We start from the raw sequence: 24,074 nt of genomic DNA, 5'->3' as shown, positions 1-24,074 counted from the left end.
TTATTTTTAAAGACTGAGAAAATAATGCAAGAACAGGAAGGTTTGATCAATGGAAGTGAGAACAAAAGCATCCAATATTTACTAAACCCTTGATCAGGTGCTGTTATTTTATGAAAGGCAAGGGCTTGGATTTCTGAAAAGTCTGTAAGCCAGTGTCTAAACACTTTAAAAATTTTACTTTTAAACCTTAAGGTTAGGAAATAACTGTTTCAAAATCAACGAACAGGGTTTTGTTTGTTTTAGCAAACCATAGCCCAGGGATCAACTCTGGCTCACCACTTGTTTCTGTAAAGGATGCAAGGTAAGAATGGTTTTGATATTTATAATGAATGGAAAAAATTGGGAAATATATTTCATGCTACATGAATTCAAATGTCAGTGGCCATCCATAAAGTTTTATTGGAATATACCCACACTTCTTTGTTTACACATTGTCTATTGTGACAGGAATCACACAGTCCACAGGCCTAAAATATTTCCTACCTAGACCTTCATGAAAAAATTTTGCTGACCTTCAAGCTAAAGAACAGGATAAATATCTGAAGGCATGGGAATGGTGGCCCATCAATTTAATATTCAATAACTATAGAAATTTAGCCTTACTGCAAAGGAACATAAAGTAGAAGAAAATGATAATAAACCAGTTGAACCTAAAGGGAAATCAGTTTATGAAGCTTATAGCCATACCAGGAATGCATGTGAATCCCCTGCCTCTAGAAGGTATTTTATTCTCTGTAGGAGCATCATTTTCTCATCCAACTGCAAGAGTTGTAACTATTTGTAACTCTGTTAGTGCCAATTTTTACTACCTGATAACCATAATGAGTTTACACCTGTTCAACATTTTAGTGGTTGCTATGGGACTGTGACACCAACAGAGCATCATGTAAGAGCAATGACAGGACAGACAAGAAACAAAGGGGTATTGTTAGCTATGTGAAGAAGATAAAAAGCTTAACTAGCCAGAAAAAAGTCTTATAAAAGCTGGATGTGGTGGCGCATGCTTGTTTTCCCAACAATCAGGAGACTGTGGCAGGAGGATCAAAAGTTCAAGACCAGCCTGGGAAACTCAGCAACTTAGTGAGACCCTGTCTCAAAAAAAATTTTTTTTTTAAAGGGGTGGGTATATAGCTCAATGCCAAGGCCCTGGCTTCAGTCCCCATTAGTAAGGGGAGGGAACAACTAAAAAATTGTTAGGGCAATCTTTAGGACTAAATTTGTTTTTGCTTCTTCATCACATCATCTCTTGGACTTGGTATGTTTTAACATACAGTAAAAGCTGGTGAGGCTTATTTTATGATACATAAACCACACAAGGAAAAATTATGTTACTGTGATATAGGGAAAAGATAACAGATTCACAATAAATTTCCCTAAATTATACTAGGTGTTTCTATCATGACTGTTAATGGTTATTTAGAAAAATAAAACAATTTTTGTTTACCAGAGGAGTCTATCAGGATAATACAAAGAAAATTTCAATCAGAGAAGGGAGGACTTAACTAGAATAGGTATTTTCAAGGAAAGACAAGAATTCAATGAAATTAATCATGTTATTAAATTTTTTATTTAAATTCTACTGCATATGAACTTTTAAAATTAGTCTCTCTGTAGGGCCAGGGATTTAGCTCAGTGGTTCCGTCGCTTGCCTAGCAAGCGCAAGGACCCAAGTTCGATCCCTGGTACCAAAAAAAAAAAAATTAGTCGCTCTGCTTGATGTATCAAGTTTTGCTTAGAAAATGGTATCTCAAGAAAGTATACTCTCTCACCTGTCTTATGAAATGACATCACTGATTTGAAGATGAACTAAAGAGTTTTGCGGTTCCTTACCTCCAATACTTCCTCTAATATCTCTTCAGTGGTTTGGGTCCGATCTTTCGGTTTCTTCCACATCTTTGGTACAGTTGTAACTGTTTGAGCTGAAAACAAGATTAGGCCCATTATTCATCATTAGCAAAAGTCATGCTAAGAATGATACCTGTACTCAAATTTAGCATGAGAGGACTTCTCCTATACCAAGGAGATAGTTGAATAATCAAGTGAACAACTGTGTAGTTGTAGCCCAGAGACTGTAATGACAAATGTCTCAGGCACAAACTCATAGTTTTCCAAGCAGTGGGCTAGGCCTTCATATTTAGTGGTAAGGCACACTTAAGGCATGTAATTTAGTGTAACCTGAGTATCCCTAAAATGAAAATAAAACATCTGGATCATTTTGGATTTTCAGTTTAGGAATGCTCATCAGTAAATCTATGTAAATATTCCCAAGTTGTAAAAACTCTGAAATCTAAAACACTTCTGGTCCAAGCATTTCAGGTAAGGGGTACTCAACCTGAATGCCTTAAATATTTACATACAAAAAATGCCTTGTGATGAATTCTAAACCTAGGTCTGTTTCTATTTAATGAATTTTGTGATCTTAAGCTTAAGTTATACTTCTCAGGTCCCTGCATAATTTAACCATAAGCAAAAGAATGAGAATAGATTGCTAAGGATCATTTAAGCTATAAAAAATATTTTGTTCAGGATTCATTTACTTAAACTTTCTAGACAACAAAAAGACATTTTCATTAAGGTTTCATTAGATAGGCAGCAATTCTACAACATTCAGTTTCCATTTCAGATCAATAACTTCATATAGCTGGAGTGAAAAGTTAAGAAAACAGCTCTTTTTTACTGGATTATTCTATTGCATCAGAAATTCTAAATGGAAGATAGAACTTACAAAGCCCTCTCCATTCCCCTGCTTTTTATTACAGTGCTGGGGACTGAATCCAGGGACTCAAGAAAAGAGGCAAGAAAGTGCTGTACCACTCAGTTAAAACCCTATCCGTCAAAGGTCTTTCAAAAATTCATGTAGCTTACAAATTCCACAGTATCATTCAACACTTAAATATAAAATCTAACTAAATTAAGCATCAGATAGTAAACAGAAAATATTAAAAAGATCCGATAGGGGATAACTTATGGATCAACAGACAAGATCAAGTTGTAATAAGTCAATGAGTGGGGAGAAGAGTCCAAGAAAAGTCACTTAGTAGAAATACTACCAAAAGGGAACAGATAGGAACCTGAAGGGTAGCATCTAATCTGATTCCCTACTGAGACTCTGGGACAGTCTCAAACCTTTTTTTGGTAGAAGAATGGGGTGTGAAGACACAAACCATTTTGGGAAAGAGATGTTTAATAATTTTCAAAATTATGGCACCATAATAAAAATACTCTGTAAATCTTTGACAACATACCTCAAACCAATTTTTTTACCTTTCTCCTCAGGGACCATAATAAACAAGCAAACATCATTAGATAAGCTGTTATTCTTCCTTTGTGGCCTGCTCAAGGTAACCATTTTCTCAAACTATGGGAGCTGAGGGTGGGTTTCAATTTATTATTGTCTCATAGCCTTCTACCAAATATGTATATTTTGTAGTTGTCTATTTTTGTTTCGGAGGATTTTCTGATTTGATAAAACCAGTCTGTTTTAAAAGCATCCTCCAAACATGCTTTTGATTTTTAATTCTATTTCCATCCTTTTAAGAGTTATGGAGTTTGGAGAGCTGTTCATTTTATTTCAAATTTTGTATTATTTCGCCTATGAATTCAGCTTCAGATTCCATTCATGGAAAAAGGGAAGATCATTTTTTGGAAGATTCCTTAAGATCAAATATAAACTCAGAAGTAGTTTACTCTACACAATAAACACCAAAGTAAGATGTAGATAGTTTTTCTTTCCATGAATATATTCACTATATTTAACCCAAAACATTAAACAAAGCATTTTTTTCATGAATAATATCACACATTTAAAATTTTTAAAAATTGCTTACCTGGTAGGAATTGTTTATTTACCTTGTTCAAATGGCTAAAGACTTGGTTTAAAAGGCTTTAAAGTAGAAATGCAAAAAAGGAGGTAGACAGGAAAGATTACAGGGCTTTTTAAGAGATACCCAGTCCTTTTAAAACTGGACACTGATGCCTAGCGAAACTGTGCTATACAGCCCCTTTCCTATCATTAGTGACAGAAAGTGCAGTAAAATTTGGGTGTTGGGTGAAAGGGGCAGAAGAAGGAGAAAAAAAACCAGAGATGAGGGAAAGGAGGGTCAGGAAAGAGAGAAAGATACAGACTCTGATTTACAGCACAATACCAAATTAGCTAAAAATATGGGGATTAAATTTAAGATATGGTCACAGATTTGTTGTTTTCTTTCTAAGCCACTGCACAGCTTGGGCACTAAATTTTGTTGACTGAACAAATACCAGTTCTATGTGACAGAGGTATTAGTATTTTTTGCAGAGCTGAGGAATGAATACCAAGCTTCACACAAGCTAGGCAAGCACTCTACCACTGAGCTCCAAAAGAGGTATTACTGACATTCTCAAGGAAAAGATATAGATTGTTTTATCCTATCTTGTACTAAAGTATCCCAAGACAAGAGACAATCTCTACATGGGACTCAGAATTACATGAACTTTTTAAAAGATGCTTAAAGAAGCCTCCATAAACACTTAACTTTTAATCTCTACTACTTTGAAAAATAAGTAAATTGTAACAACAACAATAACAAACACTCTGATTTTAAGATTTTTGCAAACTTTTACATTAGTGGGGGGAAAGCATTTGTTTTTCCTCAGAACTCTTTTTTATCAAATGACTAATATACAAATTTGGGAAACTACTGGGGATATAGGCAAATTTAACTGTTAAGTTTTAGTAAGATTCAAAAAGAAAAGTTTTAGTAAGATTCTTTGTCTTTTCTCCACAGAGGTTTTGAAATTTATGTCAAAAATTGCATCAAGTTAAGAATATTCCCATTTTCAACTCTGGTCCCCTGGTATGGAATACTGATTCTCCCAAATTGTGCCACATCAAATCTGGCAATAACTTCATCTTAAGATCAGAAAGAAACCACAGTACAGTCATATTTTCCTGGTATCTGCAAAATGTCTGAAAAACTGTCCCCATAGATGGAAGACTTTCATTGACTTTTCATATGGGCACTACTGGAGTCAAGTTACTACTCTTGTAAACTAAGATCTAATGAGTATCTCTATACAACTTGGAAGACAAATAATGGACTAGGAGAAAAGGTCTGGGGCTAATACAGAAGGTCTATATATTTATTGGTTTTTAATATGTATATAATTTTTTTTGTACTGGGGATCCAACTCAGGACCTTGCGCTCCTGAGGCAGGCACGGTGCCACTGAGCTAAATCCCCGGCCCTACTGGTTTTTATTAAACCTATGTGGCATTAAAAAAAAGTTTTCCCCAAACCTTGAGAAAAAGTACTCAGAAAAACCTTTTTGTGAAATGTTAGCTTTCACAGAGACAAGTCAAGAGATAGGCATATAATACAACCTGAGGATATAGTGCATTCTGAGGAACTACTTTGTGTACAAACAAGATCTAGAACACGTACTCTCTCTCCTTTTTCTTTTTTTGCAGGAGCATCAGCACCTAGAGAAAACTCCAAATAGCTCATGGTTTTTAATCTAAAATCCCAACTCAAAGAGATGTCAGAAATGTACAGTAAGTATGACAAATACTGCAACTATCACTGGCATAACCCTAATACAGAATATTTAATCTATTTTTCCTAATCATAAGATAAATAACACAGAAGAACTATTATAGTCAGAAAGTGGCAAAAAATTATTTTTCCTTTTTAAAATTAAAATGCAGTCATCACAGGGAATTGGAACATATATATTGCATCTTGGTCCTTTTTACTTGCCTTCCCTTTTGCTTCCTCTTTCATCTCCCCCATGTAAAAAACTGCTTTATCTCTGAGATAGTAAGAATATTTTAGTTTGTTTTCTTTCTAGCAAAAAAGTACAATTACACACATATTGTAAATTTAGTTTTATAATCTCTTTAAAAATTTAATTTCAAACAATAATTTAAACCTTTATGGTTTTGATCTTTTAGTAGGAAATACTCTAACAAATCAACTCTGCCAAATCCCTACCTAATTCAGTCTGCTAAATTTTGATTAAGCTGCTAAAAGTTCATGATTATTATTTCAAAAAATGAAAATTTGAAAACAAGTTATAAGGAAGATAATTAAAGTTTAGAAAAGATGTAAAAGGCAGTGAAGAACAATAAAAAGAGCTAAAAGTTCGTGATTTTAAAAGTTAAGTCTTAAGCCAGGCATGGTGGCACACACTTGTAATTCCAGTATCTAGAAGGATCCAGCAGGACTCCCATGGTTTGAGGCCAACCTGGACTACATAGTGAGGTCAAGGATAGCCTGAACTACATACACTGTGAGATCCTGTCACCCCTCAAACTTCAGTCTTTAGAGTAAATACGACCAGAGAAAAAAGTCTTGACTAGTCTAGGGAAGGTTCACATTAAAATAAAGTTAAACTCATTAAACTATCAGATTTACTGATAAAGATCAAATATCACAGCACAGATTTTATAAGCTACTCTTCGTGGCAAAAAGTTTGCATAAAACTAATGAAATTAAATTAGGGTTTCAAAAAATAGATTAGAGGGCTGGGGAGGTAATTTAAGTGGTAGAATGCTTGCCTAACATGTATGAGGGCCTGGGTTTGATTGGAAGGGGTGGGGAGATTAATCATACTAATGTTAAAAGATGGAAAAGGCAAAGTATAAAATTACGTCAAACTACATTTATAACCATATAAAATGTCAATGTAAAGACTAGAAGGAAATGAAGAAAAGTTTAATGCTAATATAGGACCTTGCGCTTGCAAGGCAGGTGCGGTACCACTGAGCTAAATCCCCAGCCCTCTAATTACATATTTGAATAATGGATACTGTTTTGGTCTTCACTATCTATATTAATCTTAAACTGTGAGAAAAAAGTGAAGCTTTTAAAGTCAGTTTTCATTTACTGTTTCTCATATTGTTTTGTTATAAAGTTGAGGGTTTTTGCTGTAGATTTTAGGTCAGATGCTTTTAAATACAATCAGCTGGGCCGGGGATTTAGCTCAGTGGTGCTGTTGCTTGCCTTATAAGTGCAAAGTCCCGAGTTCAATCCCCGGTACCAAAAAAATAAAAATAAATAAATTAATTAAAAATAAATAAATAAAATCAGCCTTTTTTTAAATGTGTGGTGATGTGGGATAGAACCCATAGCCTTGTGAATACTAGGGAGTAGGCTCTCTATGAATAAGCTCTACCTCCAGCCCAATATTAATTTTACTAAGAACATTATTATTTTTGCTCATGACTTTGATCTCCTGGGGGCCTAGAGAACTCATGGAGCTCTCAAGATAGTTCCAGTTGAGCATTTCTTATTCAAAAATATGAAATCTGAAAACTTATCCAGTAAGAGGCTCAAAACATTTTGGATTGTGGAACATTTCAGGAAGACTGTTCAACCAACAGTTTCTGTAGATATTCAAAATCCAAAAGCTCTGAAATTCGAAATGCTGCTGGTCTCAAGCATTTTGGATATGAGGTAACTATACTGGTTTTGCACTAGAAAAAAGAAAGCCAGGTTTGCAGGTTTGGTGGCACACACCTGTAATTCCAGCTACTGGGGAGGTTGAGGAGGGAGAATTTTAAGTCTGAAGTCAGCTTGGACAACTTAGTGAGACTTTAACTCAGAAAATAAAAATTTAAAAATTGGGGATATAGCTCAGTGGCAGAATGCACATGAAACATGTGCAAGGTCCTGAATTTTACAATGGTTCTAAATATATATATTTATCTTTTCATATATTAAAAAATGACACACGGGCCGGGGGTTTAGCTCAGTGGCACCGTGCCTGCCTTGCAAGTGTCAAGGTCCTGAGTTTGATCCCCAGTACCAAAAAAATAAAAAAAGAAGACACATGACAAATAACCTTTTAGTCCCAAGGTATTCTGTTAGCTATGCAATATTAAAAAAAGCAACTTTTTTTTTTTTTTTTGTACCGGGGATTGAACTCCGGTCCTTGCGCTTGCGCAGCAGACAGTGAAACCACTGAGCTAAATCCCCGGCCCCTGAAAACAACTTTTAATAGATACCATACCATACTGGTAAACTTAATTTTGCCTCTTTTTACTAGATTACTTCTTCACTAATCAAGTAAGCTGTAAAGGTTTAAAACTTTTTTCAATTTTTTCTGGTGCTAAAAAGGAGATAGATCTTTTCTTGCTTCTCCTTTTTATTAACTGTTTGGTTAGAGAAAATTGTACAGATGGCCTCAGACTTTACAACTGTTTAATGATTTTTCAAGTTTATGATGGTGTGAAAACTCTTGCTTTCATTAGAAATTGTACTTTAAACTTCGATGTTGGGCTAGCAATATGTAATACAATACTCTTCTGAGAAGCTATGTAGCATCATCAAACCTCAGTCACTTGATGACAAAGGCAGAAAACAGCAAGGACACTCTATAGTGTACTGTGCTCCTAAGCTATGATACTTGGTAGGTTAAGTGTTTTAGATGCATTTTTGACTTACAGTATTTTCTTTGGGAGGCAGGTGGGAGTGGGTGCTGGCTTTGTGCATGCCAGGCAAGATCACTACCACTGAGCTACACCTGAAGCCCCAATATATTTTCTTTCTTCCTTTTTTTTTTTTTTTGTATCAGGGATCGAACTTGGGACCTTGTGCTTGCGAGGCAGGCGGCAAAACCACTGAGCTAAATCCCTAGCCCTATTTTCAATTTTCAAAGGTATTAAGTCCTGAAAAACCCCTTTGCTATAAACTCCATGAGAAGTTAAGTGTCCCTTTGATATCTATATAAATCTTTTCAAAAGCTAAGAAAGGCTTTTATCAACATTATAACTTAGGAATGTTTAAGAGCCTGGGACCCAACTCTTATCAGTATATATTTGGAATACATCACAACTACTGGTAAATTGGTATATACACATATCTTGATCCTTTTTACTCTTTGAAATTCAAGCATCATGGAAGACACAGCTTTCTCTCCCTGTTAACATGGGAGTTTCATCTAGGCACCTGGCTCTAGTAACTACTTGCTTCTTATAAAGATATGAGAAGCTTTATTTTTTTCATTTGGATAAAAACAACTAACTAGCAGATGGAAAACCAAAATTACCAGGAGAATTTAGGACAAATCAAGCTGGTAGAATGCTATTATGGGAGGATAAGTTATTAGAACAGATGCATGAAAGCCTGAGGCAGGAAGAACTCAGATTCAAGCCCCGCCTGGCCAACTTAGTGAGACCTTGTCTCAAAATTTAAAAAGGGCTGGGGATATAGCTGGGTGAGAAGGCCCTGGGTTCAATCTCTGGTACTGCAGAAAACAAACACACACAGACAAAACAAATCACATACATAATGGATTATTATCTGCCTAGCTATCTGAGTGAAATTTCCTTCATTCTGCAATCTCAGTCTAATGTTTACTGCATTTTTTTGTTACTAATTATTCAGTAATAAAACTTTTTTTTGGTACCGGAGATCGAACTCGGGTCCTTGTGCTTGCGAGACAGGTGGTGGAACCACTGAGCTAAATCCCCGGCCCCTAAAACTGTTTTCTTGCTGTTTTGTATTTGTGAAGATGACTTTCTGGGTTGGCAGATGATTTTAACTTTTCCCCAGTATCTTGCTAACGAGAAGGGAAGGCTTGGTAGTACACTAACCTGGTAGACTGGCTGAAGAGCTTGTGACTCGTAGCTAGGGTAGATTTCTTGAAGTATAAAAAGTCTCCCTTATGGAGCTCCATTCTTTTGGAATACAACATGAACTTCCTAGGTATAAGACTTAAAATCAGTGTATCCCAAGAACAGGGCTAAGGACTGAGTCACATAAAACCAAGGCTTGAAGATTTATCAAGTACAGATACTTCACTATTGGTGAGGGAAAAGCCCAGTGCATTGTCACAGGGTTGTAGAGAAACAGAGTAGAATGTTCCAGAATGGAACCTTCTGAGAGTTCCTTGACAAACACCTGGTTTTCATCCCTTCTTATTCATTTCTGACTTATTCTTTCCTTCACTCAGTTTTCTAATCATACAGGTTGGCACTAAATCATTTTGACTATATCACATTCAAGAGTTCTGATCCTCTAAGTAGGATCCTATTCTGTCCCCATTCCTGACATTTTTTTTTCCCTTTCAGAAATCCTCTTGGGAATTTAGAAAACTGTTGTGATTTACCTAGGAAACTGATGCAACACAAAGAATAAACTCAGGTGAGAGAAGAATAAGTTTCACAGTGAAGATGTAAATGAACTGGCAAAGGATCAAAATGGTAATACACACATACATAATGGTGATGTGCAAGAATTATGGGTTACTGGGAGATGTCAACCAAAAGAAAGAGAGTAAATCTATCAGTGTTTGTCCAGGATCTTTTTTGGGGGGGAGGGGGTACCGGGGATTGAACTCAGGACCTTGCGCTTGTGAGGCAGGCAGCAGAACCACTGAGCTAAATCTCTGGGCCTTGTCCAGCAACTTTTCAGGAGTTGCTATTTGAAATGTATTTTGGCTTGGTAATTATGCTTCCACTGTATGTTAAAAACAGACTTTCTGTTTTATGATAAGAAGCTTGAATAATAGGAACTAGTCTCCCTAGGACCTAGAACTGGAAGTAAAAAAATGCAAGTATAATAAAAGAAGAAACTGAGATTCAAATTCTATCAAAAATAGACATCTATAACACAATTTAAATGTTTCTACTTTGAGGTTTAACATTAAAACATCATCAAAGGGGGCTGGGGATTTAGCTCAGTGGTTTTGGCGCCTGCCGCGCAAGCACAAGGTCCCAAGTTTGATCCCTGGTACTAAAACAAACAAAACAAACAAAAACAAAATCATCAAAGTAAAAGTCAATTAAGTTTATTTGGTTTCAATGATTCTTTTACTACTCTCCATTTATTTCCTATCTATAATTTTCAGTTTTCTACTTTCTTTGGATTTACTGGCTTTTCTTAATACTTTATGTACCAGCTGAAGTCAACAATATAAAAACGTTTTTCTTTTCTAATATAGGCAGTTAGTGGTATAAATTTCCATCTAAATACTGCTTTAGTAGTGTGGCAGGTAGAATAAGAGACCACCAAAAATGTCTGGCTTAATTGGACCCTGTGAATATGTGACATTGCATGGCCAAAGGGATTTTGCGGATGTCATATAATTAAAGATTTTGAAATGGGGAGAATATTATCCTAGATCAGTGATGGTGAACTTTTTAGAGCTTTTAATGATACAAACAGCCTGCTGTGGTACACATGCCATAGGTTTGCACTGTAATCAAAAGGGTCCTTTTAACTGAAAAGAGGAATCAGAAAAATCATAGCAATCTGCAGATGCTATGTCACTGGCTTAGAAGGTGGAGGAAGGGGCTCCACTTCAGTGGAGGAATGCAGGCTGCCTCTAGGGAGCAGATTCTCCCACAGGAGAAACACACAGCAAACCTCCAGAGGAAACACAGACCTGAAAACACCTCCACTGCAGCCCAGCGAAACCCTTTTTGACTCTGAATTCCAAAATGTTACAATGATAAATTTGTGTTGCTTTAAGGCAGTAAACTTATGGTGATTTATCACATTGGCAATGGTAAATGAATGCAAGATATACCTCACAAAATTTTATGTTGGGTTTTCATTTCATTCAGTTCAAAGTACTTTATAATTGCTGTTATTCTTTGACTTTTGAGTTATTTAGAAATATTAGTTTAAAAATATTTGGAGAATTTTCCAGAGATATTTTTCTTACTGATTTCCAATTTAATTGCATTGTGGACAGAGAACACATGTTTTGACCTGGATTTTTAAAACTTATTAAGACTTGTTTTATTAACCACAGTATGGTCTACTTTGGTAAATTTGCGAAGTGCCTTGAAAAGAATGTGTATATCGCTGCTTGAGAGTTAAGTGTCAAATAGGTGACATTGGGTGATTACACTGTTAAGTCTTCCATATCTGTACTAGTTTTCTGTCTACTGGTTCTGTCAACTCAGTGTTTTCCACTTATCTCAATTCCTTGTTTTTGTAGTAATAGTACTTAATGATGACTTAAGTGATTTTGTCTGCTAATTCTACCATGTTAGTTATGATTTACTTTCTCTTCATTATGAGTTACATTTTTTAAAAAAAGACTCACTAGTGAATTCTACCTAATACTACTAAGAGGAAGAAACAATATATGAGGAAGAAACAATATTTCTAACTTATGGTCAACATTACTCAGATACCCAAATATGATAATTTCCAAACACTACAGGCCAATGAATAGAATTTTAGCAAGTAAATATACCATGACCAAAGTTTCTCTTTTCTTTCTTCCTTTCTTTGGGGGGGTAGGGGGCAGTACTGGGATTGAACTCAGGGACTCATGCATGCTAGGCAAGAAGCACTTTACCACTGAGCTACACCCTCAGCCTTTTAAGACTTTTATTTTGAGACAAAGTCTTGCTAAATTGCCCAGGTTGGCCCCAAACTTATAAAGCTCTTGCATTAGCCTCCCTAGTGGCTGGTATTACAGGCATGTGTCACCATGCCCAGTTTTATCCCTTGAAAGCAAAGTTGGTTCAATATTCAAATATCAAATAGGTTATTAATAAACAAAAAAACCTGACTATCTCAGATACAAAAAGAGCAACTTGTCAAAATTCAGATGGCAATCTTAATACTATCTGATTTCAAGACTTAACAAAGCCTCAGTATTTATGACAGTGTGGTATTATCATTAAGATGGACAATTAAATCAATGGGAAGAGAGGGAGAGGTGGGGGAGAGGGGGAGAGGGAGAGAGAGAAGGGGGAGAAAGGGAGAGAGATATCCCAGAACAGACCTGCAGATATGTACACAATATATTTTTGGGAGAGTTATGAAGGAAATTCACCACCAAAAAACAGCCTAAGATTTTCAACAATGCTGACGGGAATATAAAATGGCACACACGTGCTCTGAAGAGTACCTGCAGTTTCTTAGAAATGTTCATCTATATATAACCCACCCATATACATTTTACTCAGATTATTCACCAAAGAGAAATGACAGCATATGTCCATAAAAAAACACATAAATGTTTATAGTAACTTGGAAACATTCAAAATGTCTATTAAACAAATAGTCATAAATGCATACTCAGTAATTTCTTTAAAAGACAGTTTAACATACCCAACAACAAGGATGAGCTGAGTGAAAGAAGTCACACAGTCCCCCTATATTTTCATTTATATGACATCCTATAAAAATGTAAGTAAATCTATAGTGATAACAGATCAGTGCTTTTCTGGGGATAGAGGTAAAGGTAGGGAAGGAAGGAGGAATTTATAAATGAGTATGAGGAAACTTTATGTTCATTATATTGATGGTAGTGATGGTTTAAAAAGAGTATACAGATGTCAAAACTAATAAAATACTTTAAATATGTATACGTTAACCTTACGTCAACTACATCTTAATGAAGGTGGCCTGGATTGTTAAAAATGTAAGCATATCACTATCTCTACTATGCATCTACTGAACAAGTGATAATATAATGTTTATTGACATTAAAGTGTTTCTGTGACATGGTGTAAAAGGCTTTAAATAACATGGGTGGTATTTTTCAATTTATGAAACATATATATGCGCATCTGAGCAGTGGGTTTCAAGGGCTTTTTCTCTTCTAATTTTTGTTGCTTCTTATGTTTTAATTTTCTTTTTCTTTTTTTTGGTACAGGGATCGAACTTGGGTCCTTGCACCTGTGCAGCAGGTGGCAAAACCAATGAGCTAAATCCCCGGCCCTTGTGTTTTAATTTTCTTCTTCTTGCTCTAAATTTCAAAAGTATCAATTGGAAAAAACAAATATAAAGGTAACGTCCTATCTCTCAATCAGCCAATTCTGTTCAAGTGAAACTTGCTTCAGTAGGTTAAATTCCTTATAGTTCATAAAAATAATCACAAATATAAAGTTTACTTTAAATGGAAAAATGGGGTCATGCTATACCAGTCATTCTGCAAAAATAATTTTCATGTAATTTATAAAGTAAATTCCTCCTGGCTATTGCACAGATCTACCTCCTATGAGGTGCAAAACATTCCACAGTATGTATACACAATTTCTTTTCAAAGATCTTATATTTTTTTGCTGTTTTTCTTGCCACAAACCACCCACCATTGTATACATCCTTACCTAATGTTACTTTTATTACCAAAATTGGTCCAAAAAAGTGTTATCACTCTCCCCCTTTTCATTTATGTATTTATTTTAACAGGTATTATCAGATTTGGTTCCTAGAAGGCTGAAATATTTTATATCCTATCATAAATAACTGAGTGTTGGAATTCTTCCATCCTCACAGGTATTTGACACTGTATTTGTTAAGTTAACAGCTACAAAATGGTGCTTCTCCATTCACTACTGAGGGTGAGCTTCTTTGCCTACTAAATAAAGGTCACTTCTGTAAATTTCTCATTTTTAAGCCTTATGCACCACTATGCTTTTTTTTTCCAACCTGAAGGTATTCTCTACAGGAAAAATTACATATCACTGGCTTTAACTTCCTTTTTGCCAAGTCAAGAGTCTAAATTTTATTATGATTTTATATTTAATTTTCTCTAATGAATATGTACTATCTTTGAAAAATGCCACCAACAGAAAATAAATGAAAGAAATGTGCATTTTAATCAAGTTGAAATTATAGCAAGGACATGTCGTCTTTTCTTTCTGCCTTTTATATATCATAAAATTAGGGTTAAGCAGCATCTTAATACTTAAAATCCAGTGTTTCTACCCATTAAGGAAGATGTTATTTTATTCTAGCTATGAAATCTGAGAATCACAAAAGAAAATACTTGAAAACTCCTAATTAAAGAAAACAGTCAGAAAGTTATTTCCTATTGTGGGCTACCCTTCTATAGATACTAAAGTCAGAATGCTATTCCTCACTGTGATGACTTCAGTTAGTCTTCTGGAGATAAATTTCATTTTATTCCCAAAATAAAATTGATAGGGCATTTAACTGAAAATTTTTTTATTAATTGTATGCCATTTCAATAACAAATACAATGATTAGTTAACATGAGCTGTTTATTTTTTATTTTTTTGGTACCAGGGATTGAACTCTGGTCCTTGCGCTTGCGAGGCAGGCAACGGAACCACTGGGCTAAATCCCCGGCCCTACTGTTTATTTTTAAAAGTGTATTTCAAGTAGGTAAAGTTCTGTAAGTTTTCAAGTAAATCTTGAATAAACACACATTAATCTTCTTCCAAATTTCTGTTATTGAAAAAAATAGAAAGCTTATTAAGAGGTCACTGTTGCCCCCCTCCAAAAGTCACCATTACAGCACAAGACTATAAAAAAGGGAAGAAAAAAATACTTAAAATTATCACCACATCATACATGCCTGGTGATAGAACAGAAGAAACAACAGAACAGTAAGATATATGGAGCTTGGTCTCTGCTTTTAGGGAGAAAGAAATGTAATTCCTATTCTCCAAAACAGGAAGTTTGAACAATTATCTTTCTTGAATTAATCTACTTTGTAATAAGGACTGATAGTTATAATTTTAAGAGAAATAGTCTTTAAAATTCCAGTTTATATAGTAGAATCTTACTGATCAGAAATTACCTGATTCTCATTTATTATATAAATTTCTGTATTTCATCTTCTATTTTGACCAAAACTTGAACTTGGATCTTGGATTTATTTTATCTCTAGTAACCTCAAAGTCCTCATCTATAAATGAAGATTCAAGGACAGGACAAGTGAATCCATGAATCATCCGTTTATACAGACAACTAACTTTAAAGTATTACTTTCAAAACTTTCTTTTTCAAATATATTTTTAAAAGTCTGCCTCTCTAAGCAGCAGAGACTGCATATCTGACTCATTCAAATAGCTATAATTTTATGTAACAAATGTGTTTTTAAAAACTTCTATGTTTGGGTGAATTTGAAAAATGTTAAGAATATATCTAAACTTTTATAAGAAAGCCACACATTTATAAGAAAATCATTAATCTATTTGAAATCCTAAAGGTAATGTCTCAGATGTAGAAAAACAATCTCCTAATTTTTCTATTGCTTAAGTACCTATTCCAGTGGTGGTGAACCTATGACATGTGTGCTGCAATGGGCTATTTCTTATCATCTAAAGCTCTAAAAGGTCTGCCATTACTGAGCTATTCTATGCCCAGGTAAATGCTATATATTATAGTTTCTTCTTTTGTAAATGAAAATATAAAGTCCAAGAAAGGCTAATATAATTTTGATGTACAATATAATAAAAAGTTAGTGGATGTGAAACATTAAGGTATTATAAAAACTAAATGAATGAAGGTAACTATGCTATTGGTGCAAGGTCAGACAGAGAACAGAAGTAGCTCAATGGGTAGAGTGGTAAAGTAGTATATCAGCTCAACAGCAGGCTTCATTTTATAAGCTTACCTCAGTTTTTGACCAAAAGATCAGTTATTGGGCTCCAAACCATGATTCTCAGATCATAGATTGTTATGATTTGGATCAAAAATAACTTGACAAAAAGCTCATGTGTTCAGCGGAGGAGCTGAAGGTGACTGGATCATGGGAGGCACTATACTCATCAATGGATTGCATGTGCTGTTAGGAGGTGAAACCTGGTTGGAGAAGGTGGGTCACTGGGGCTGGGACCTGGAAGAGTGTTCTTGTCCACTCCCCCTTCCTCATTCTTGTTCCATTCTCTGCTTCCTGGCTACCATGGGTTGAGCAGTTTTTCTCCACTGTGCCTGAAAGGGATGGCATCATGCTGTTTCTGCCTTCAAGCCAGCTGACCATGGACTGAAATCTCTGAAACTATTAGCCAAATAAACCTCTTCTCCTTAAGTTTCAAGTATCAGGTATTTTGTCCTAGCCAGGAAAAGCTGATTAACATACGGATGATGCCACGATTGCCAGCTGCAACACAGATTAGATATTAGCCCTCAAAATAGACTAAGGATATGAGCTGGTGAGTCTATAGTTACATATGTTTAACTGGAAGAATGCTGCTGAAACTAGGTTTCTGTCATTGTAGTAGTTTCAGATATTGCTGGGTGAGTATACAATGGTTTCTTAAGTATATAGCCTAAAAGCCCAAGCTTAGCTAGATGTTTGGACTCCGCTACAGAACAAATGAATAAAGGAAAATGTTCTGCTTCTTTATCCAACCCTAACACATCTGGAAGGTATTTTGTACATTTCACTGTGATTTTTTTTTTTTGGATGACAACTTAATCACAAATTCAATGACCTTCTTATTTGCCACTATGCTCACGTTCTCTGTAGCTACTGTCTGATACAATCTCAATCTTAGTCTTTCACAGCCCACATTACTATTAGTCACTGAACCCTACAGTTCCTCTTTGACATTGGATAAATTTTTTTTAGAATTTCAAGACTTCTATCTTGTTTAACAATTTCATTTGACTAAAATCTTTGTTTCTGATAATGTCTCAAACAGTTATGAAGGTGACACTTTAAAAGCCAAAGTTTTTTTGTTTTTTTCTTTTTGGTAACAGGGATCTAACTCAGGACCTTGTGCTTGCAAGGCAGGTGCGGTGCCACTGAGCTAAACCCTTGCCTCTAAAATCCAAAGATTTTGAAATGAATTCACTTACACGAGAATGAAATTGCTGCATTTACCAGCCTCATAATCTACCTCTTTAAGACACTGTGTGTCTCTGAAGCATACCAGTTAAAAATATGCTAATTTGAGTTTGAACCCTTTGAAACTAAGAATTGTACCTTACTGTACTCCTCTTTATGCCCAGCATTTAATAAAATACCTGGCCCAGTCAGGTGTGGTGGTGCACACCTGTAATCCCAGCACTCAGGAGCCTGAGGCAGGATTGCCATGAGTTTGGCCATCCTGCGCTATACAATGAGTTCAAGGCTAGCCTGTCTCAAAACAAACAAACAAAATGTTGGCCCATAGCTCACTGAAGTTCTATTAATAAACAAAGGGCATGTGATAAAAATTAAACCCAGGGTAAAATTTATGTACAACAAAGGCTAAATCTCTGTGTTGGTAGGTACTATTATATTACTCTTTTCAGAGAATAGAAAACTTTACTACAAAAGAATTTTAAATTGCCTCTTTCCAGAGAGTAAAGGATGGAGTGGTAATTAAAACAGATGTAAGTTCAAAATTCTTGTCTTTCCCACACAATACTCTCCTTCTCTACTCTACCTTGTTCCTGCACCTACTCCTCTAATTCCAGCTTAATTTTTATCTTGATTCAATTATCTTTTGCTTTTATAACAGAAGAGATTCTGCAGTTTAGTAGTGGAGAACAGTGTGAAGAATGTACTTGTCTGTTACCCCTACAGCACAGTATGTCAAAATCATTGGGAAAATAAAATGGTAAAGTGACTTTAAGTAGAGGATTTGTTCCAAACAGCTCAGCAAAGGACAGTCCATTATGCAATTCTGTCATCAGTGAGAACAAGGATGACTATTAGCTTATTTTCTAGGTTGTTGTATTGTATTTTACTGCTTTCTGCAGGTTTTTAGGCATTTCTGCATTTTAATAAATTCTTTTGTGACTTTTACAATCATCAAAGTACACTGAAACTTAATTCAAGGCAAATCTAGTACAGATTCAGTGCAGTGAACATATAATTTGAAGAGACTACAATGTAAGTACAGTACTGTTTCATCTGCCCAATGCTTTTCACCTGCATAAAAGCCTACAGCACAGCTTATTACTGGAAGTATGTAAACGTGGCAAAAACAGATAAACCTTCCAACATGATCATCAGTGAGTACACATTTCTAGTGATTTGCATGTCATAACCTTAATAGAAGGGAACCACTACAAATAATAAAACTTAACACAAGTCACCATTTATTTCATTTATTCACCTTACCTATCCCAATAATTATAAATTTGTCTCTATATAAAACCATCAAGATCCTGGTGGAAAGAGACTTTGTTTCAGGCACTTTGGTGGTTCAGAGGCCAGAGGAGGGTGTATCACATAGTAAGTATAAATTAATATTACCTGAACAAATGAGATCAATCACCTTTTTTCTTGGTAGACTGTAAAAACTCATGAATAGGACATCCCTATTTCTTGGTTTTCTATGACAGTTCCCAATTTGAATAGTCTTCCCTAATATGTCCCAAAATATGGATCAGAATAAGCAATTTTAAAAAAGTATTCTAAGCTGGGTGTAGTGGTACAGAACTGCAATTCCAACTACTTAGGTAGAAGGATCAAAAAAGTTCAAGGCCTACCTGAGCAATTTAGTGAGACCCCACTTCAAAAATGTAAAAGGAGATGGGGATGTAACTTATTTGTAGAGTATGTACCTAGCCTGCGCATGGCACAGTGCTCTGGGATCCTCACTAGTGGGGGAAAAGAGCATTCTAAGTACTATAATTATTCATTTAAATCTGAATACAGATGCTGGGGGTATAGCTTTAGTTGCAGAGTGCATGCTTCCACTTTGCAGGACTCCAGATCTGACCCCTAGAACCTATATAAATACATTTTCAAGAAGTGCTAGAGTATGTTATTAAAGAGTGATAAAAATATTAATATTTACTTATTATGACTTTTAGTTGCTCAAATGTTTGTTGAACAGTACAAAACTGTAAGTCAAAGACAGTGGAATTTTTCTGAACTTAACTTTTATAAAAATTGACCTGAAACAAATGGTATTAAGAATTTATGTAAAACAAGAGAAAAAAGATAGTGGTGTAGAATCCAGTAGTATGTTACAGTTTCTCCAAGATCAGTGCTCATAACACCTGAAAAACAACTATTTAGCAAAGATAAAAGGAAGAAAAATTCTAGGAATTAAGAAAGAGCTGACAGAGGGCCAGGGATTTAGTTCAGTGGTTCTGCTGCCTGCCGGCAAGTGCAAGGGCCCGAGTTCAATCCCCAGTACAAAAAAAAAAAAAAAGAAAGAAAGAGCTGACAGGGAAAATAGAAATCATACAGAAACTAAAGATGCTGAAGACTATGCAGGGGAAAAAAGGAAGCAGGCTGGAATGTTAACCTTGAGGGGGAGGAGGACCTGACTCTTCTTATGCAAGGTAAGCCCTGGAGAGGGTTGGCAGACCTAGAGAGAAACAACAGACTGGGCCTGCAGTGTGAGCCCCAAGTAAAGTCCACTTTTCCTAAAACTGCAAAAATGGTGTGGGGGTTCACATTGAAAGTAACTCCTTCCCCATGACAGGCTAAAGCTGGAAAAGAAATCCACTGCTGCACTTGTCATATTTAAGAGTGATTAATCAGAAGCCATTTGGGGATGGGCTTAATTGTTTAGGACTGAGCTACTCTGGAAATCAGAAGTCACAGAAAAGTTGCACTTCCAGGTTTCTGTGATCACCTTACCGTAGTGACTGGGTGAAAGACAGACAAAAAAGACAGTATGGAGAGGATTCAGACTAGACATAGACCCCCGTGAGAAGTAGAGAATAACTTCAGGCTAAAAAGACAAAAGGGACATGCTCAGGCTGAGAAGGACACAGGGAGAAACCAGGCTGGCAGTGTGTAGTTTTCACAGGGGACTGGGTCCAAAAGTCCAGCTTGCTCAACAACCTCCCACCTGCCCTGCTGCCTGCAGCCAACACAGAGCTCACTGGTCTGTTTGCTTCCCCATGTGCCAGCATGATCAGGGAAATGCCTTGGCCTGGACAGTTGCCACAGTAACCATCTTTTCCTTTCTTTTTTCTTGTTTTTTTCTGTTACTTTAATTCTATTTGTTTTATTCTTTAGTTGGATCTTTTATCTCACTTTTCTGTCCTCTTTTATTTTTCAAGTAAAAATTTCAAATTTTACTTCTCAATTCCCCTTTCCCCACCCCTTTATTAGTAGTACTATTAGGTTTTATTAATTTTCACGTATTTAGTGATTCTACATTATTATTACTGAACTATTTTCTACTGTTAATTGTAGTATAATTGTTGGATTTAGTAGGTATTTACTGTATGTCAATATTTGGTTGGCCTTTGGTCTACATTATTGCAGATCTCCTTTCCACTGTTGGTTCCATTGTTGGAGAAGAGAGGAAGTGATGTAAAAAGAACTAAGATGTGTTATGTACCAATGCCCCATGACGAATGTAATCATTATGTACTGCAAATATGTACTAATAAAAACTGAAGAGAAAATAATAAAAAATAAAATGTATTCATATCAATATTCATAAAGTATAAGTACACTGAATTGATGTAATTGTACTTAGGTATTTAAACACTAAGAAATTATCAGAACTGAAAATTTTATGGTAGTAATATTAAAAAAATTAATTGCAGCAGGTTTTTAGATGTGGTCTAGCCTGGGAAGACAGCATCAGGGTAACAGTGTAGGAATTAACTCCTAGTTGGGCGCAGGGGATTGACAAGAAAATTAATGAGACTAAAACCAGGATGACATATGACAAAAAGCCTTGAAGGCTAACCTGATAGTCTGGATATTGTACCCTGAAAACAACAGTCTCTCTAGATACTGGACAGATAAATGGCGTCCAAAGTAGTATTTTCTCTGAGAAATGTGGACTGAAAATACTTAGTCTGAATACAGATCTGCAATAGTGGAAGTATAAGATAATAGTCTGTGAAATGGAAATAGAAAGGACCGAAGAGATGGAAAGATGGAAGGACAACGAAGGCCCAATGAGGGTCCTGGGGAAGAGTTCAAGGAAGATTTAAAAAGGGTGACCAAGGCACAGATACATAAGGACCGAGCTACATACGAAGAAAAAATCCGTCCATTCCGAAGATGACGGAACTGCGAAGAGCAGAGAAACAGCCTGAGAATTGGTGTCCAGACGTTGGAATATAGTAACATGAAGAAGAGAAGGAGGGAAGTGGGTCCCTGGGACCCAGCAAGGATCTGAAGCAAGAAATGAAGCCCACGGGGAGAGCGATGGGAGAGACCTCAAGGCAGAAGGAGGTGGCAGGCTGGGGATTTAGCTCTGTGGTTTCGCCACCTGCTGCACAAGCGCAAGGACCCGAGTTCGATCCCTTGTACCAAAAAAAAAAAAAAAAAAAAAAAAAGAAGGAGGTGGCAAGCACACTTTCTCCTCGCGGCTCGAACCTGCGAAAGCTGAGTGACTCCTGGCGACCCCAGAGGCCTCCACAGAGAACACACGAGTCGAGCGGAGCGGTGAAGGCAGTGGACTACAGTGAGTGTAAATCCTAGCTCAGACACGTTCTAAGAAGGGGGTAATAAAGAAGAGTTCACTTGAAAGAACATTACATGCATGATATGGATGAAAAAATAGGCAGCTCAACAATATGTGAAGGCCAAGATGTAAGAGCATTTATCTTCTCTTGCCTTTCTGCAATATGCTTCTTTCCACCATATCATGACACAGAAAGAATGCCCTGCAAGATGCTGGCCCTTTGGGCATCAACTTTATGCCTCCAGAACTGTATACAATATGATCAACATTCATCATTGGGAATTTGTATCTTTACATGTTTTAATTTACTGGAAGCAAGCATCACCTTGATCTCAAAAGCAGAGAAAGACACAACAGAAAAAGAGAACTATGGGCCAATCTCCCTAATGAACACAGATGCAAAAATCCTTAATAAGATACAGGCAAACAGCATGCAGAAGATCATCAAGAAGATCATACACCCTGACCAAGCTCTGGAATCCACAATCTATTCTCTGTTTCTATGACTAAGGACTTATGCATAGAACCTGAAAACGCTAAACCCTTAGAAGGAAACACAAAGGAAAAGCTTCTTCAGGTTGGGCTTAGCAGTTATTTCTTGATGTGACAACAAAAGCACAGGTAGCAAAAGCAGAAATGAACCAGTGGAACTACATCAAAACTAAAAAATTCTGCACAGTGCAAACTGAATAAAAGAGCAACCTATGAAATAAGAGAAAATATTTGCAAACCATATGTGTATATATATATATATATATATATATATATATATATATGTATGTATGTAAAGGATTATAAGAAACTTGTACAACCCAACAGTAAAAAACAGATAACCTGAATTTTAAAAAGGGACAATTATTTTCTTCAAAGAAGACATAAAAATGAACATGTATATCAAAAGATGGCCAGCATTACTAATCACCAGAGAAATGTAAATAAAAAGCACAGTGAGCTAACTCTTCATTCTGGTTAGGATGACTATTACCCAAGTGTGGTTAAGGATGAGGAAAAACTGGAATTCTGTTATACTGTTGGTGGAAATACAAATTGGGGTAGCTGCTATGGAAAATAGTGAGAATGTTACTAAAAATCTAAAAATAGGACTGACATATGATTCAACAATTTCTCTTCTGAGCATATTTTCCCTCTCACATTCGATACATTATTCATAATAGAAAAGATATGGGAAAGCCCTAATTATCAAGCATCAAGTGAAGAAATAAAGAAAATATGGTATATTTATATAAAGGAATATTATTCATACATAAAATGAAGGGAATATTGCTATTTGTAATAACATGGATGAACCTAGAGGAGATTATGCTAAGTAAAGGAAGTCATTCAAAGAACACGTATTGTATGATTTCACTTATATGATGTACGTAAAATGTATTTTTCTTGATGTGTCAAAAAAAGAAAAAAAGAAAAAAAGTCCCTTGTGTATTCTGACCACAGAAGGCCACCTTGCTTTGCTGACCCAATCAAATGTTCCCTATTTGTGACCTTAAATAGCACTTTTAGAAGAGTTACTGTGGGTGGTATATTCAATACATAGCTGAGAACATGATTTCAAACTCAGGTAAGATGTTAACTACTATTAAAAGAAGAATTTTTTAAAAAATAACAGTTCAGGCACAAAATACGTCAATAGAAGACAGAATTTTTGGCTATACCCCAATAATACTATATCTCTAGTACTATCAAATTAAGAATCCTTGTTGAAAACTACCTCCTGAATTTCTAAGTTAAGTTTTCTTTTTTTGGGGGGGGGTACTGGGATTGAACTCAGGAACCTTGTGCTTGTGAGACAGGCTGTGGTATCACTGACCTAAACCCCTGGTCAGTTACAGTTTTCTTAATAGATCCTTATATAGATGTAGGTAGCACAACCATAACACTTTTATACATTTAAAAAATACAACAGTTACTGAGATAAAATCCATGTTATAAAATTCATCTTTTAAAAGTATACTGTTCAGCAGTTTACAGCATACTCTCAAGAGTTGAGTAACAAAAACCACTAATTAACTTTAGAATATTTCCATCAACCC

General features: G+C 35.7%; 1 protein-coding gene and 1 long non-coding RNA gene across 28 annotated transcripts in view; one reads left to right on the top strand and one right to left on the bottom strand.

Moving 5' to 3' along the window:
- Positions 1-24,074, bottom strand: part of Eif4g3 (eukaryotic translation initiation factor 4 gamma 3) — a 363,950-nt gene that overhangs the window by 107,056 nt on the left and 232,820 nt on the right. For all 27 annotated transcript variants that reach the window (XR_002396957.2, XM_021262986.2, XM_021262987.2 and 24 more), the window contains one exon: positions 1,831-1,919. Coding sequence is in view for 26 of the 27 variants with exons in the window: in XM_021262986.2 (XP_021118645.2) it covers positions 1,831-1,919 (89 nt within the window). In the remaining variant the exon portion in view is untranslated. The remainder of the gene's footprint in view (positions 1-1,830; positions 1,920-24,074) is intronic.
- On the top strand, positions 3,006-14,610 carry LOC110350409 (uncharacterized). The gene is made up of 4 exons (XR_002396958.2): positions 3,006-3,341; positions 5,446-5,529; positions 10,051-10,123; positions 13,602-14,610. It is a non-coding gene; the product is annotated as an uncharacterized LOC110350409 (long non-coding RNA).

This window comes from Heterocephalus glaber, unplaced genomic scaffold (genome assembly GCF_053883595.1).
Source record: "Heterocephalus glaber isolate CG9 unplaced genomic scaffold, H.glaber_assembly_v1.0 deba00001452, whole genome shotgun sequence".
NCBI lineage: Eukaryota > Metazoa > Chordata > Mammalia > Rodentia > Bathyergidae > Heterocephalus > Heterocephalus glaber.
Note: the sequence above shows the minus strand (reverse complement) of the source record. Positions and strands in the feature narration are given on the sequence as shown.